This window comes from Opisthorchis viverrini (genome assembly GCF_000715545.1).
Source record: "Opisthorchis viverrini unplaced genomic scaffold opera_v5_17, whole genome shotgun sequence".
In the NCBI taxonomy this organism is placed as follows: Eukaryota; Metazoa; Platyhelminthes; class Trematoda; order Opisthorchiida; family Opisthorchiidae; genus Opisthorchis; species Opisthorchis viverrini.
The window spans coordinates 159303-175311 of record NW_008751673.1 but is presented as its reverse complement, the minus strand read 5'-3'; the positions used below and the strand labels follow the sequence as shown (position 1 = coordinate 175311).

Here is a 16009-nt window from a genome sequence, read left to right as displayed (position 1 = left end):
CCACTTCTCTGTTCACAGCACTCTGAATGGGGCATGGAAAACAGAACTCTCCTCGGTAAACGATGGTTCGGCATACGCAACACGTGCCCAACCAACGCAGCTTCTGGTGCTGGACACATTCTTCAATGGAAGTACCCGTCGCACAACCGAAAACGTGCTTTCTAACTGCCTCGTTACGGATTCGCCGACATCAACTCACACGAGCTATGGTTCTGAGACAACGATTGTCGAACACCCGAACACGTCTCAGTTCCGCTGCTCGAATAGGCCAAGTCTCACAGCCATACAACAAAACAGCCCGCACTGTAGCCTAATACACACGTCCCTTGAGATTCAGGGATAAACCATTCTGACGCCATTGGTGTCTCAAGTTAGCAAACGCGGCCCGAGCCTTGCAGATTCCCCCGAGGTGTCTGGGACAGACTCCTTTTCCCAAATGCAGGCAAACACATCGGACAAGCGCTGCCTGAGAACTTCACCCCCGTCTTTGAACGGTGCCGATGGTGGCCTTATCCGAGTGGAACTTAGAAAGACAGCCAGTCTACGTTCAGGGGCTTGAAATAATTTCTGAGTACTAAATGTTCTGTACACAGTGATGCAACTTAATATTTTGAAGACAGCAGAGTTTCCAACCAGAAATGTGTAAGCAGAGGTAGTTTACCATATCACAGTAACTCCATTCGTAACTGGCATGCCTTCGACATCCCGACGTTTAAGAAATCGTGTTCTGTTTTGTTTATTTATATGGGATTATTGTGAAAATAAACCCACAAATACATGGCGAAATACACCGCAGTTGTCATGAGTAATATTTTTCCCTGTGCTACTTTAACGATTCTAACGGGAAACTGGTCCATTAATTCGCCAAAAAAGTGTCCCCCTCAATTAATACGATGAGCAAACCTCACACGGTTTTGTATTGAAAGTCGGCTGTTTCCTCTGTTTGCTGTATCGAACAACTTAGACACCATTGAGCCATTTGATCTCCCAATTCTGTTGACAGAAAATGCATCCAAGCCCATCAATAGCCATCAGCCACCAATAGGAAGATTCAGATCTTGAGTGTCGCTCAGCCTGCGACGAGCAAGTTATCCGGAATAAAACTTAATCTCATCACTGAATGGAACGAGGAACAGAAAACCAGCATAGTGTTTTCGTAATCAACTGACTCGGTAAATGGATTTAGCAATGTCCACATGTGGTTCCATGCGAAAAAGAACAAGTTGCTTCACTTTTTCTTGTTTGTTTATGATTCCTACAGGGGGCTGCTTTTTGTGTTACGCTTATGCGGAAATTTTTAGCTTTTCAGTTATCTCATCACTAGACTTGCGATATTGCCACAGGAAATCCTAAGAATGTGAGAATTTTTTAGTTCAGACACATTCCAGTAAAGGATGTAAATTATTCACTGGAAACTTTTTCTTTTTGAGGTGTGCAACGGATGGTACACTTGGGTTTGAGATAGCTTAGTAGATAAGGCGCTAGGTTAGTAGCTGGAAGATAAGTACTTTAAAAAAAATCCCTTCATCTCGACTGCTTCTAATTAGGCCTGAAAAACTTGGCAGTACCACAGACTTTGAGATTTCATTGAATTGCATAGCATCTGTGTTCCAAAAAAGGGCTATAGATGAACGTCAAGCCACACTCTTACAACAGCCTTATGGGGTGCTGATTGGAATGTTGTTCCAGGACTACTTTGACCAGGAGGCGCGTTCGCTATGGTTTACTGTGTGTTTTCATCGAGGTGCGTTTAGCGCTGTAATATATCACACTGGGCATTAAACGCGTATTAACGTCTCATATTGCCAGTTTCTTTAAAGGATTCATATCACCGACAGCTTTCGTATGAAAGACCTATGCAGAATTGTACCACTGCTTTGATTTGTGGCATCTAAGTCTACTGTTTTTATGCATAATTGTCATCAGTATCGTTATCAGCAGTATCGTTGTTTTGTGTAGGCTATTACTTGTGCACGAAAAACGCCTTCTGGCTTAAGCGAGTAAGGTGCCTTCGTATCGAGAGCAAACCTCGAAAGGCAGTGTAAATGAAAGCGAGACCGGGCCACTTTGTTCACTTCTTGGACACGTCTATGGACACCACTTCGTAAAGCAACAGATGAGAGACTTGCAGAAAACATTTGAGAACACTCCTCGTTCTTGACAAAAATATGGATTTCAACAAAACACTTTGGTAATAGCCATAGCTCTGGGAAAGGCTCTAGGCCGTGATCTCTAAATATGACAAGGGGGAAAACAAAAATTCGATCAGCGAATTCTCCTGACTTGATGGATGCGAACCGTCACATCAAAGTTCAAACTCAACCTTATATGATGCAAAATGAGAAAGCAACGCAAAAATGACGTCTATTCAATATTTATGAAGGTAGAATCAATTTTGTTTGTTGTATTACTTTTATTGGACCCAAAACATTAAATCTTCATAGTTGTCGTTCAGATATATTGGTCAAAAGACAACAAATTCATCAGAGGAATAACGCTTGGATTAATATTTACTGAGCCATTATACATGTTCAATATTTTTCCAATTTTTCCGGATGAAAACCCCATTGAAAAAGGAAAAAGTAAACCCAATTTAATGCACAGACCGACCGTTGTTTTGTCTAAGAGCTGTAAAAATCGTCATTTTGCCACTGCTTCTAACATATTTGAGTGCAAAACGTATAATATACAAGGGTACTCTTCCACGGATTCGGAATAACCAAACCATTTAATCTCGGTCCTCAATCCATCGCATTTTTATTTTTCTGACACGAAATTAGGAGTAAACCCAAAAAATACCAAAGCAAACTGTGCACATCAAAAGGTTTTAACCACATTGAGTGGCAAATTCTACGCCACAAATACCACAGTGGGTGAACAAGGACTTAATGGTACTCCGAGCCGGACAAGTTAGGATATACCAGAATCAGGAGGACTAGAATAAAAAAGGGAGTGTGCTATCACTATAGAGGCGCAATAAAATGCACGAGGACGGCGTACGAAGTAGGGTTAACCAAGTCTGCTGTAGCAACGCCATAATAATGTACATACGCGTCAACCAACTCAGAGAGGATACGAATCAGACATTACTCAACAAGACTCAGAATATCAACAAATCAGTGCGCCGTTGTGGACCTGACTGTTGTCTCTTTTTTACCGCAGTGTATCTAAAAATGCCTGAAGAACTTACTGACGTTTATCCAGAGCTTACCAAAAGAACATGGGAAGAAAAACGGCAAAATGGGCGCTTTTGCAAAAAGCACCTTGGACAACTCAATTATATATGGCTTCTAGCACAATCCATTTTTGCGTCAAGGTGAATAACCAGGCTGGAAACAACGGATAATAGCTTCGAGTCAACGGATATAAATCTGTTGGCAGATGAGATCTTCCAAAAAATGTCCCACTTTAGTATGATTACGCATCGCAAAAGCGTCTGGTTAAAAGCGATACACTACACAAAGCGTGCAAAGTTACAAAACAATCAGCGGGATAAGAATCACTCAGCAGTTGCATGCGGACCTTGTGTACAAGCGACGCTGGAATGTAAGTGTATGTAAGTTGTTTATAACTCACACTAACGACAAATGGCTCGTGTTAGCTATAAGTTGTTGGACCACAAATATTTACTCCGCACATTATGACAAGATTTAAGTTGATTTTACAACAACACACGAGCTATCAACAGTCCTCTCGATATCAGATCTCAAACTGTGGGTGTAAATCAACAGAGCAAACAACAACCGTAAGCCACAAGTATATCGACAAAATCAATTGCTCCCTTACAACGCACACGCATATTACCAAATGGCGTTTTTAGACAGATAAAACGGACAGCAATGCAAGACCCCGCTTGTGATAAGCACTTTCAACATCCGTGGCACCATGAGAATGACTTCAGAATTAAATTCGCATAAAATTTGCAAACAACTCAGCTCTCAAAGTCATGTAAACACCATGGCAAGGTTATTATCCACACAGTCATTACATTACTGACTTCTCTAACCAGGCCGTTACAGTACCTTACCACTGGGTAGAATCATTTTGAGAGTATGTCAGTGATTGCGAGATATCTGCCAACAAAGCCGGTCTTCCGCCTGTGATTGCCGTCTGCTAACCGGCTACTAAGATAATAACCGTTAAAGTATAATAAGTTACTAGTGCAAACAGCAAGAGCATCAGCAGTAAAACAGTTTTTAGGCACAAGAAAATCACTTCAATCTGTTTAAGGAAATCCGAAATCAAAGCCCTGGTAAATGTGACCTTAAATACGGCGGCCAGACCAGTGGTGAAAAATAAGTAGAAAACTAAGATGCAAAAAGACTAATACCTTTTTACTATCAATCTTTTAATCAATTGTACGTCAAGCATAACACAGCGATATGCGGAAACTATCACAAGGACCATATAACTCAGGAGAGTGTACGGTCCGTGCAACACATTTGGAAAGTTCCTAGCAGTTTTATGCTATTAGGAATAGCCCATTTAAAAACGTAATATTCACTTCTGAGTCTATAAAACTGGTACTCAAAAGCCTAGAGTGAGTGAACTGTTGAACACATCATCAAAAGCAAATTCTTGTCAGCCTATCCCCAGTTTCGTTTTATTCTGTATGCGCACTATGAACTAAGTCGACTCAGAGAAAAGTGCGTGTGTTTGCCGGTTCGTCCCTCATTTCCTTTGTTTTACACTCTACTTGGAATAGAGCGCAACGAGCTAAATATTCAACTCACGCAGTGATCATCACTATATGACAAATACGTATTCCGATGGACGTCAATTTTCAGTTTGGTTCATTTTTAGAAAAAGCAACGCATTATCTTCTGTTTTGGCGTAATTAATGATAAAAACTATCGCCAGAAGCTCCCAATTTTTTGGAGAAAAATGAAACTTTTATTTGTTACAAATGGAGGTTTTTGTCAGCCAAAGACAACGGATAGTGAGAATCAATAACTCACAGTTGTTGATAGTGTGAGCAATGGGTTCCAGCGTGGGGTCGTCTTTGGCCTACTGCTTTTCATCGTCTACATTAATCTTCTGCCGCCAAATCTTGCCCACCACGTCTGATGTTTTTTGACGAACTCAAGATATGCAAGGTTGCAAACTCGGTGGGACAAACATAAATTACTAGCAGCCTGTATAAGCTGGCGCAATAGTGAAAAACAAAATGCTTACCAAAATCAGAAACCTTGGGCTATGATGGTTTGTCTACAAGGCGGAACGGAGATCTTCAACATAAAAAGAGAGCTTGGATCCTAGATGCAGATCACGCGTGATCTTGCAACTCTCAAACCGAGAAGTCTCAAAACACGCGCTCACAAAGTTCCGGACGGGATAAAAGCCTTAAGGTTGTTTAGATGTTTAGAAGTACTTCCAAGACGCGGTGACCAACTCTCTTTTGAGTGACTGATGCTACTTTCATAAAACTAGTGATTCTATATGGGCAGCCAACACAACAGCTATACAGCAAAATCTCTGAAACTAGTGCAGCTGTAATAGAAACGAATGATCATGGGAATGCAAGGACAAATATAGAAGCCGACGGTGCCAAATCTTGGATCTCTATAAGCAACCTTCTAGGCGTCTTTACTCGGAGTGGTAAAACGATAGGTTCTTAGAACTGATGCAAGTGCTTCTCCTAGTGCACGCCCCAGACGAAGATCACAAGTAAACGCTTAAAGTACAGCGAACTAGTGAACTAACTCATGCCCTTTAACTTTTGGGTCGTATAACAACAAAATGAAACAAACTTCCAGCCCAGACCAACACATTATATGTATCTTCTTACGACTGCTAACACTGGGCGTATGTCGATACAAGCACCTCAAAACATTTAATGCAACTAATGTGATGGAACCAACAAGAACTAAGGATCAAGAAACCGGATTAGCACAAGCTGGCGTGATCAGAAATGGCTGCTGGTACATCGCTTGTTCGAAAAGACTAGATAATCGTCAAGAATTTGCAGATTCGGAGAGGACTAACAACAAACAGGAATAGGACGACGAACCCAGGCAGTAATTTGAAACGTTGAGGAAAACCCATATTGTGATGATCGAGGTCATTTCGCGTAGTGTGAACTTCAAGCCGAAATTGACGCCTCTAACCACACGAAGCAGTAGTGATCTCAAGTGATCCCGATCAGAATCAGAATTTAACTCCTCTGCACACTTATAAGTGTCCAGAGGAGTTAGTTAAAAATATCTCACGATATATGGAGAAAAAACGTGTGCAAGATTTGTAATTGCTCACCAAACCTTAACGCATGTGGATGCGTCAGTTGCACCAGATTGGGCAACAGTTTTTCTTGTTTATTTGCTGGTTCCAGTCCACGAGTAAATGCCTCTATGACTGCTGGTAAACGTTCCTGGAGGGCTGAAAATTATTATCAATTTGACGCACTTTGTATACAAAAGATCCTGTTCCGATATAACTATCCGGAATATCCATTTTGGTGGTTGCGAAAGATAACAAACGTTTTTTCTTACACTCATCATCTGGAGTTATAGATCCACGCTTGGTCAATGCTGCAGCTGCTCTCGAATGGATAGCTTCTACTGAATTGTGTTCTTGGTATTCTTTCAGTTGCGTCTATATGTGTCGTTATTGAAAGAAATTTGCATCGGATATTCCGGGATTACCAGTGGCTCTATGAATGGTCTGGCTGGAACCGAAGTCCTTTTGTATTGTGCTATCGTAGGTTTCCTGAAGCATAAACGTCCTTTTATTTTTTCGTCGATAAGTAAACGCATATCCACATCGCGGTGGACCATTTTTTTATTGTAATTCAGAAGCTTATGAAAGCAAATTTCATTTGTGCATTGATCGTATTTCTATGACAATGTGCGTTTTTAAAAATTTAAACAACATGCCAAGGTAGTTAAAGGTCATATGTTCGGGGCGTTGAGTATTAACACAGCTGAACGAGCATCGGTGACAGAAGGTGCCGCAGAAAATGAAAAACCCCAAACGCACGGACAGTGAGCAAGGATCACTAAGCGAACAGGCTGTCTGCTTAAAGCTGATCAGAATGAAGGTAGGCTCACATACTGCCCATTCTACCAAAAGTAACAAGAAACATATACCCTTGTCTGAATCATTCGACATGCGCTTCCAATAAAAGAGAGTGAGGAAAGGGGAAGTCATGGATAACATACAGTACCTAAGGAAAGAGCCCTTTGCAAACAAAGAGCTAAAGGGCTCTGAGTGTGTGCGTCATCCCTGGAAAAGTTCGGGGAATAAATTTTCCTATTTTGCGTTATCAAATGTTTTGGAAGTTCTCTACGACGGAATGATGTATTCCAAACGTTTACCACTTCATTACGGAAGAAGCATCTGAATACTTTAAAGTTCGATCTTCGCCTTAATGTGAACCGGCGGTACTCGAGCTACTTGTTTGAGATTTACAACATGCGCAAAGCAGAAGCCTGCCGTAGAGGTGGGGAAGCGTTTAGTAAACTCGTTCAGAGTCGCTTGCTTTTAGAGTGTAAAAATGGATGTTGACGCTGCAAGGCACTGGTCAAAAGATTGGCAACTTATTCTGGATGACGAAAAATGCGTCCATATGTCACTCGTAAGAGAATCGGCGGGCGCCTTTTTTTCGCATGATGACCAGAGGGCATTAAGATAAAGAATACCAAAATGATCTAGGTATCTGTACCTCATCATCATCTCTTTCCCGTCGTACCATAAAAAATCGGCCCAACAGGCACTCGCCGTTCTGCTGACGATTTAGCGCAACTTTCCACCTCACTGCTTGCAAGTACTTCTATGTACAGTCCGCGGTTTACGTTAGACCGCTTCTTGAATGCCCCGACCATATTGCCCGCTTAAGACGCAAGAAGGACGCAGCCCTCATTGAGTGTGTTTAACGAGTCTTTGCGAAGATGGCTGTTGACCTCCAATTAATTTGTCAAAAAACCCGTCCCGAGGCGCTTGAGGGGGTCTAATGCTTACCTGCTCCTTGTTTGGAAAAGGTTTGAAAGAAGATTGGTTCACCGTTAACCCACCGAATATGCTGGAGGATAAGATAAAACTTCCAAGCCAAGAGCGCAGATTCTTATTAGGCAACAATTTTCCTCATTTCCGGTTTTCGGCGCACGGAATACGTTCCCGCCGACTGTTGTTCGAGTCACATCTGTTATCCAGTTCAAGGTACTTTTAGATGCCTTATATGCGATTCTTCGTGGTTGAACAATGGGTGAAAACCTCAATCCTGATTATCAAGCAGCGAATCCGTGAACAGATGCGGGGACCACAGTATCATTTCATAAAACGTACGGTGTGTCTCAGTAAAACCCGCTCATCAAGCCCCTGGACTTTCAAGATATAAAGGCCAGCCTGTTGTACCCTAAGTAAAGTTCACGTGCATATGGCAGCGTGAATCAAAGACAGCTGGCTGCAGTTGGCCATTGCACATCTGGGACTAAACAGGGCACCAAGCACAAATTTGGCCGCTAGATGGTAGTACTTCCATACTGTCATATTTGGAGATGCAGAAGTCCCGGATCTCTAGTCCCCGCTGCTTTTACATACTGCCGATGCAGTGCTCGTCCATAAAAACTGTTAACCATCATTGCACCGCCTTTTGTAAGCGCTGGTTAAGATGCATTGGGAACTGGTGAACCCCAACGTTTAAAGAGATCATTTTGAAGACCCTCATGCACGCTCTGTGTGAGAGGCATTTTTAACTCTCCGACAAGGGCGGGAGATTGGCTCATCAGTATACCAGGTGGAGCACTGACGTATGTTAGAAGCAACAATATTATTAGACTGGCTGTTGTGCACTCTGACTGCTCACTGCAACCGTGCGCCACAAGGTGCATATTTGCGATATCGGTTAGGCTGATTTCTTCAGGAACCACTTGATCTGCGATACTGAGCGATTACCCTAACCGCATGCACCTAACTCTGCACACTCCCTAATGGCCAGCGGTTTCCTTGGTTATCTTCCAAGTCGACGTACCTGGAAGATGGGATTTTGGGGTGGCACAGCTTGATGTTGTAAGTGCAACGCGCCGCGGTTTTTGACGTTAAATTCGAATTCGCTCAACGGCAAGCAGCAGTGACTAGCCGTCTTCCGGTGTGGTAATGTGGTCACTGCCACCAAAAAGCCGCTAGCGTGGTCGCTGTACGCTAGATTGGGTAATTTTTATGATGGTTGTTATCATTTGGGTATAAGAATATCGGTTGCGGGCAAGAAACACGTAATGCTCTACATCAATGCTCACGCTGTAAGAACCTCATGGCACCCAGTCGGCTTAGAAAGTAGATGGCCAGACGAGAGCGGCTAAGTCTGCCATTGCGTTTCACCCGCTTAGGATGTTCATTGCGTTCGTAGTAAGTGTGGGGCCTCCTCCACTTCACCGCCCTGAGTGCTTTAGAAAATCGGACTCAATCGATTTTCACTTATTTCCTCCAGGCGGCTGTTAATGGAGTTGGAAACAAATGACAGTTTCGTGGTTGATCGATAGATTTTGGAAAGGCTGCGCCTCTGATTCTTTAGAAGCCGGCTACGTTTTAAGCCGCACTTGGAGAATAGCATGCAATGAGGAAGCTGTACTGACTTGTCTGTCATGCGACCCCTGTCCACACACAGGCTCCGGCAGCTCGCCCATGGCGTGGTCTTACTAATTATCTCCAACTCTGATACGTCGCTACCGACGCGCAGTTTTACGCGCTTCACCTCCTGTTGTTGACAGCGGACCACGTTTTCTGCTAGTGTTAATAAAATAGCTCGTATATACGTCTGCTTCCTCAATATGATCTACTGCTTGTTATTGACATGCACGACTGGTTTTCACTAGCAATGTTTCCGGTTGCTTTTCTGGGCTGTTCTTTGGTGAGGTTTGACACTGCTTTTGATTTGTAGTTTGTGGAAATTAACGAGTGCTGCGCAATTTGTTTCCTTGAAAAGGGCAGACAATCCATTTATCGCCACTAAAAACAGGCGACTCGCTGGGTTGAATCTCCACGATCAGATTACAGCAAACAGCTTAAAGGTGACATCTTTTCATCTTCAGCTAGTTTTGTTGTAGAATGTAAGATCGTCTCTGGGTGCACTGATAGAAAAGTTCATTTGAGGAACCAAATAAGCCAGGCATGTTTCTGTCATCCGGTGGGCCGCGAGTCTGTAGTGATTATCAAGAACACTGCAGACTGCCTGTCTGTGTCCAGGGCCGCTCAGTGAGTTTGGAGGTTTTGCGGATTAATTTGGTAAAACAGCTAAGAGAAGAGTCATAGTGGGGATTTAATTTTCAAGGTTTCCATCTGGACCGCCAAAATTTTTCGGTTAAATAACCTTGAATAGGGTACCATGGATGACTTGGCGTCAACTGTTCAATATTTGATAACAGTTGTCATGGTAAGCCCCACTCTAGATGGGCACTGAAGGGATTGGATGAGCGCTGAAAACACCTGGGAGTGTGCCCTAAACTTACTGAATATTAGGCTCTCAGATGTTTGCTCCTGGCCGCCAATCGGTAAATCCCGGATCCTTCGGATAATGGTACGAATTGGCCTCATACGACCGAGCGCAGCATTTCACCATAGAACACGTCCATAAGTTTCTGAGTTCCTTCATTTAGTTTGTTTTTTCATTAGGCTAGTGAGTACACCGCAAGTTCTGTCGAGCTCAAGATATGTAACTATATGCGATCGCCGTGGGGGCGCAAAATCTGAGGGAATGAGAGCGTGGTATGCATACTGCTACTCCCGTTGTGTGCTTAACTGGTTGGCTCATTTATCTAGAGGTAGGTTCCTAGCATCTAACTGCCCTGATAGGTTTGACTTTTGGCAAATTTTTGCTTAACGAATTTCGTTCAGAAACTGATTGGGCTCAACTGAAAACCGATAGCTATTGCGCTCTCATAATATCCCTCGAACAAACCAAACTACTCCCGTTCTCTCGAGTGACATAGACACAATATTTCTTCTGCCCTGTTCTAAGAGGCCGATAGATTGCAACTCTCCACCATCTTTTCTATCAAGGCTCCATGTGAAAAAGCCTTACAGCCTCCAAATGTCTCTGCCACTCTCAGGTAGCCGAGCGGAGACCTCTACAGATACCTGACTGCCCAGTTGTAGTAACTAATATCTCAGTCGCGGTTCCACTGAATAACGTTCCTCTCTTCTATTTTTCGGAGACTTCGAGGGTCGAAATGAATGTTTCTAGTCTTAGAATCCTCTTTCAAAAACTGGGAGGCGAATTAACTTGTTTTCAAGTGCTACGATCCATAGCAGGCGCTCTGAGAGTCGATGCGGCATCTGACTTCCAATTCATTCTCCCTTATTGACTTCAATGCATCAAATGCCCACTGGCACCTGAAATTTCAAGCTGCTAAGAATGCTGCCAAAGACCCAAAGGACGGCCGCGCAACACGACTTGACTAAACCGCTTTGCCGTCTGTAGTGGAACCAACCAAAGTACTTTGTTGTCACAGTACTTGTCGCACCCTGTGAGTAGCCTCGATCGAAATTCACGCTGGAAAACTCACGAGAAATGTTGCGGATATCAATATCCCCCCAAAACGCTGTATTTTTGAGTGCTAGCGAACTTCCGGCATCTTCAAGGTCAAACTATAAATAAATCAACGGCCTATTGATTTTCCAAGAAATTTAAATCCGACCACTTACTTACGCGATACCATACTTTTACTGACCTGGGTTCGGAAGCTCGGGGCATCGCCTGTTGATCGCGTGTCTTTGTATCATTAAAGATTGTGTCCGAAGTTTTTCGTCTTCTTACTATCCGCCGTGCTAGGAGTCTGGATCAAGCAACATAGCTGGGGATAGAGTATTGCTACAATCCGCATATCATATTATTTTCTCGCTGCTTGACCGAACCGTAACATATTTGGCAACGGGGGTGGGATCAGAACAAATCAAAGCGATGTTTGAACAACAACTGCAACTCATCAAAGTACTCACGGAGCGACTATCAACTACATCATCGGCTGCGTCGAGCGTCCCAGTCGGTTGATGGAATCGCTGGCAGTATCAACGAATTTTGCTATGCACCCTCAGCTGGCATAACGTTTGATGCTTGGTTTCGTCGCTATGAAGACCTGTTCAGGGTCGATTATTCACTTCAAGATGGTAGTTGGAGGTTCGCCTCCTGCTCCGCAAACTTGGACCCGCAGAGTATGATAAGTACGCTAACTATATTCTGCCAAAGAACCCGCGCGATTTCACTTTTGATGAAACGGTCCACACGCTTTCGCAAATATTCGGTGAGCAGGCGTCACTTTTCAACATCCGTTATCGATGCATGAAGCTAGTGAAGAGTGATGCAGGTGACTTCCTCACATATTCTGGCATCGTGAACCGGGAATGCGAACGGTTCAAACTCGGAGCATTAACGGAAGATCAGTGCAAGCCGCTGATTTTCATATGCGGTCTACCATCCCCGAAGGATGCAGAAATCCGTACCCGACTCCTCAGCCGCATTAAGCAGCTGCGGATAGAGTATTGCCACAATCCGCATATCATATTGTTCGCTCGTTGCGTGACCGAACCCTAACAAGAAAACTAGCGTAGCATTTCAGAAATCCCCGCCCAAAACCGTCGTCTAGGCCACCACCGTGGCACTGCTCCTCGCCTAAATTTTCATTCCCAATCTCAATACTGAAAAATGATAGAAGCCTCAAAACCACAGAAACTTACCCTTGGGTTTCGGACCCCATATTCTTCTCCATGACATTCACGGATTCACGGATTGATACACAGGATCGAGGCTATTGCCCAAGTTTCCCGGGTCAGTTTTGTTCTTGTCGTTCAGGGGCTATCGTTCACCTGAAAGGCACAAGTGAAAAAAGGGTGTAGCACTGCCCTTTATGTTCTCAGCGCGCGGCACGCTGCTTGCCAGTGCGATGATTCGCATAAATAAATGTCTCATAGTGCTTTAAACTGGGTTCTAGAAAGAGCGTAGATAACCATCGGAGGAAGGTCATTCCACGTAGCCACTACCCGAAATGAGAAAAAATTTAATTTTGCCTATATGTGAGCTCTGAACTTGAAAAATTTCTAACTATGTCCCCGCCATGTGTTTGCTGGGTCAACGGTTAAAAAACCTGTTTGCCAGGCTTTGTTCAAACAGGGCATAAGTAAGAATTAGGTCCCCTCGGAGGCGACGGTACTCCAGGGGAAAGAGATCAAGCATCGCTATCAGTCTTTGACTCCATCTAGCCCCATTTTAAGTAACCTTGACTGCCTCTAATGCTTTGGCTTGACTAATTAGATCTGCTGTCCTGAGATGCCATCGAAAAAATTAAATACAATTTATCTGGGGCTATCTGCTCACACATGGCTCTGGAGTATGCCTGCTTAGTGATTCATTGTCGTAGAGACCTTGTAACGCTCATGGAAGAGGTGGAACTCACCCGGGGTGCGTTTCACCGCATACGTAGAGCCGCAGCGTGGCCTTGCATCAGAGCGTGCTCGCATTCCCATAGTCTTTTTGGCAGCCTTAGTACTGTGCTCAACGCCGATAGTTCTCAGGATGGTTTTTATTCCACGAGATGAAAAGAGTCCATTTGTTTACCGTCTGCATCTGCTGGTTGGGGCTTGTTCCGGTTGTCAGATACCCGATAGTTCCTTGAAATGCGAAAGGGCGAAACTTATCCTTCTGTCTTATAAAAATGCACGGGGAAGCCTGAAGATGCTATTAAGATGCAATCAAATCCACTGCTCGCCCTCTCCTGGCTGGGGTCGCTCAATGGCAAGGACTTTTGATTGGTGATCCGTACCTGTACAATCAATATCTTTCCCGAAATTTTGTACCGCCTAGCTTATGTGGAAACCACCTGTTGTCCCACGGTCCTTGTCCACTATATCTGAAGTTTTGCCATTAAAATTCGCTGTATGCCTGCCGCCCCTTCCCGCAAAACCGCTGCGTTGAACAACAGAGTTTCGCTCGTGAACCTCATCTCTCAACCTAGAAATTGTAACCAGTCACCGAATGAGACCCCCAAAATGTCCCACCAGCTAGGTATACTGTCAGACCGATTTGTCTGGTGCCTCTTCGGTCAATCTAACTCTTACCCAAATGACTGAAATATTCTGTTGCCTTGATGTCATGCATGCTTTTTCCTTGTAGTCGCTTGATTTATTGCCACTTCTGACTTTTAGCGAAGCATTTGAAATGTACCGCTTGCTCTCCTGTGGGGATCCAAATTACGATGATTCGTTTCACGCCCGTTTGTACATCATCAGCATTGCGTTTGCGATCTAAGCCAGTCCCTGCCCCCCGGGTCAGTCAGTATAGGCTTGACTCAGTTTGGGCTTATCCACTCAGGCGAAATTGCTTTACGTATTTCTTGTGATTACTTCCGAACACCAGCCATGCTCCGCTGATTCTTTCTCACTTGTAAGAGTCAGGAGGCCCAGGATGTTTTGGGATGATCATGACTAACGGACTATCTGAGTTTGGCATTCAGCAGATAGTGGCAGGCACAACTGGTTCCGTGAACAGGAATTAGTTAGTGTGTAGTCAAAAACAAGGCAATCTTTAGGAACGGAAGATGGGCAAGTGATGTGGCAAGCTTTTTGTACACAAACAACGGATAGGAGCGGTCGGTGTAAGTGGGCAGTATACGTGGGTAACTGCGCCAAACGGTCAGTATGTTTCAGAAGTATCCATAAACCCGAGAGTAACAAATTATCCGGAAGTGGACATCAAGAGAGTTTGTCCCAATGATAAAATACCTGCAGCCTTTAGATAACGGAGTGACATAGTAGCACGTGCTAAAGTACGCTGTTGTTATATGGAACGCGGTCGTGTAAAGACCACGGCATGCAGCGGAATAAACTTTATAAGATTTTGACACCTCAGAACGTTTGCAACTGCTACCGCAATAGTCGACCTGCTCTTCTGTGCGAAGAACAGATAGTTGGGTTTTATTTTAAGTGTTACGCCTTCGATTACGATGAAGATTCCCAGTCCTGGAGAGATATTGGTTTTACAGTTGAGGGAAGGATATCACACCCATATATGTTCCTCTGGATCACACCAATGGCGTTGCTTTTTTAACGTTTCGCAGACACTGCAAGTATCAGTGAGACACGTGCAACAGACCGATTGGGCGAACCTTTTTAAGCAACCAATGCACGGCACATAGTTACACCGCCCGATTTCGCAAAGGGAGTTGATTTAAAAAAACTACATAGAAAGCTAGAATGTCTAAAAAGGAACCCGTTGAGTAAAACAGAAGGATCCGAAAGTCTGTGCGTTTGGTGCCAAATTAGAATACCCTTTTTAAAAAATTATCGCCGCCGAGCCCGGGATGTACAACGCTTTTTCCTGAAATGCTCTTGCGAGGGAAACAACATTTTCACACCAAAGTTTTGCAATTTGGTGCACAGGTGCTCGGACCAAATATCACCCTAATCTGCCGTCATTTTGAGATTTGTTTTAATCATTTTCCTTTTAACTCTACGGCGCACATTTGACTTTGAATTTGCCGTGCTATGGCCTTAGACTTCTTCTTAGCCGACAGATCCTCCTTTCCCCAGAACATGAATCCGTGGAATAAAACTTTTTTTTCGCAAAGGTGCGGCATTTAGCTGTGTGCACGCTTCCACCAAAAAAACCGCAAATTTCCTTAGATTTTCGGAATTTGTTTTGCTAAACAAAAGTTTCTTTCTTAACGCTGAGCGCGCATTCCATTTCTAAAGTTAAAGTGCTGCAAGTTCAAATTTAGCCTCGGATGAATTTGTTGAGAATTTGGTTTCTGTCGGTTTTCATACTTTGCAGCATTAAGGGAAGCTTTAAATTATTACATAAGGGACAACTACATAGTATTCGTGCGTGCAGCATGTAATGCAGGCGCCATCGTTATTTTGCACCACGAGCGGGTATACTACAAGTGCGACAGGCAGCTATCAAAACCATTAGAAGCTCGAATTATCCGAAGAAGCTAGTAAGTTTTGCTGATCACGGATGACGTGGGTACCAGGCATATGGCTGTCTTCTTGGGAGCGAACCTATTGTGCCTATGCTTAAACTGTTCGG

General features: G+C 43.8%; 1 protein-coding gene across 1 annotated transcript in view; it reads right to left on the bottom strand.

Annotated features, from left to right (window-relative positions):
* The window catches only part of T265_01537 (hypothetical protein), a gene marked incomplete at both ends in the record, with an annotated part of 107148 nt that extends 100315 nt beyond the window's left edge, over positions 1-6833 (bottom strand). The window contains 3 exons of the mRNA XM_009165596.1: positions 6253-6354; positions 6399-6591; positions 6642-6833. Of these exons, the coding sequence (XP_009163860.1) occupies positions 6253-6354; positions 6399-6591; positions 6642-6773 (427 nt within the window). The remainder of the gene's footprint in view (positions 1-6252; positions 6355-6398; positions 6592-6641) is intronic.
* Positions 6834-16009: the final 9176 nt, after the last annotated feature.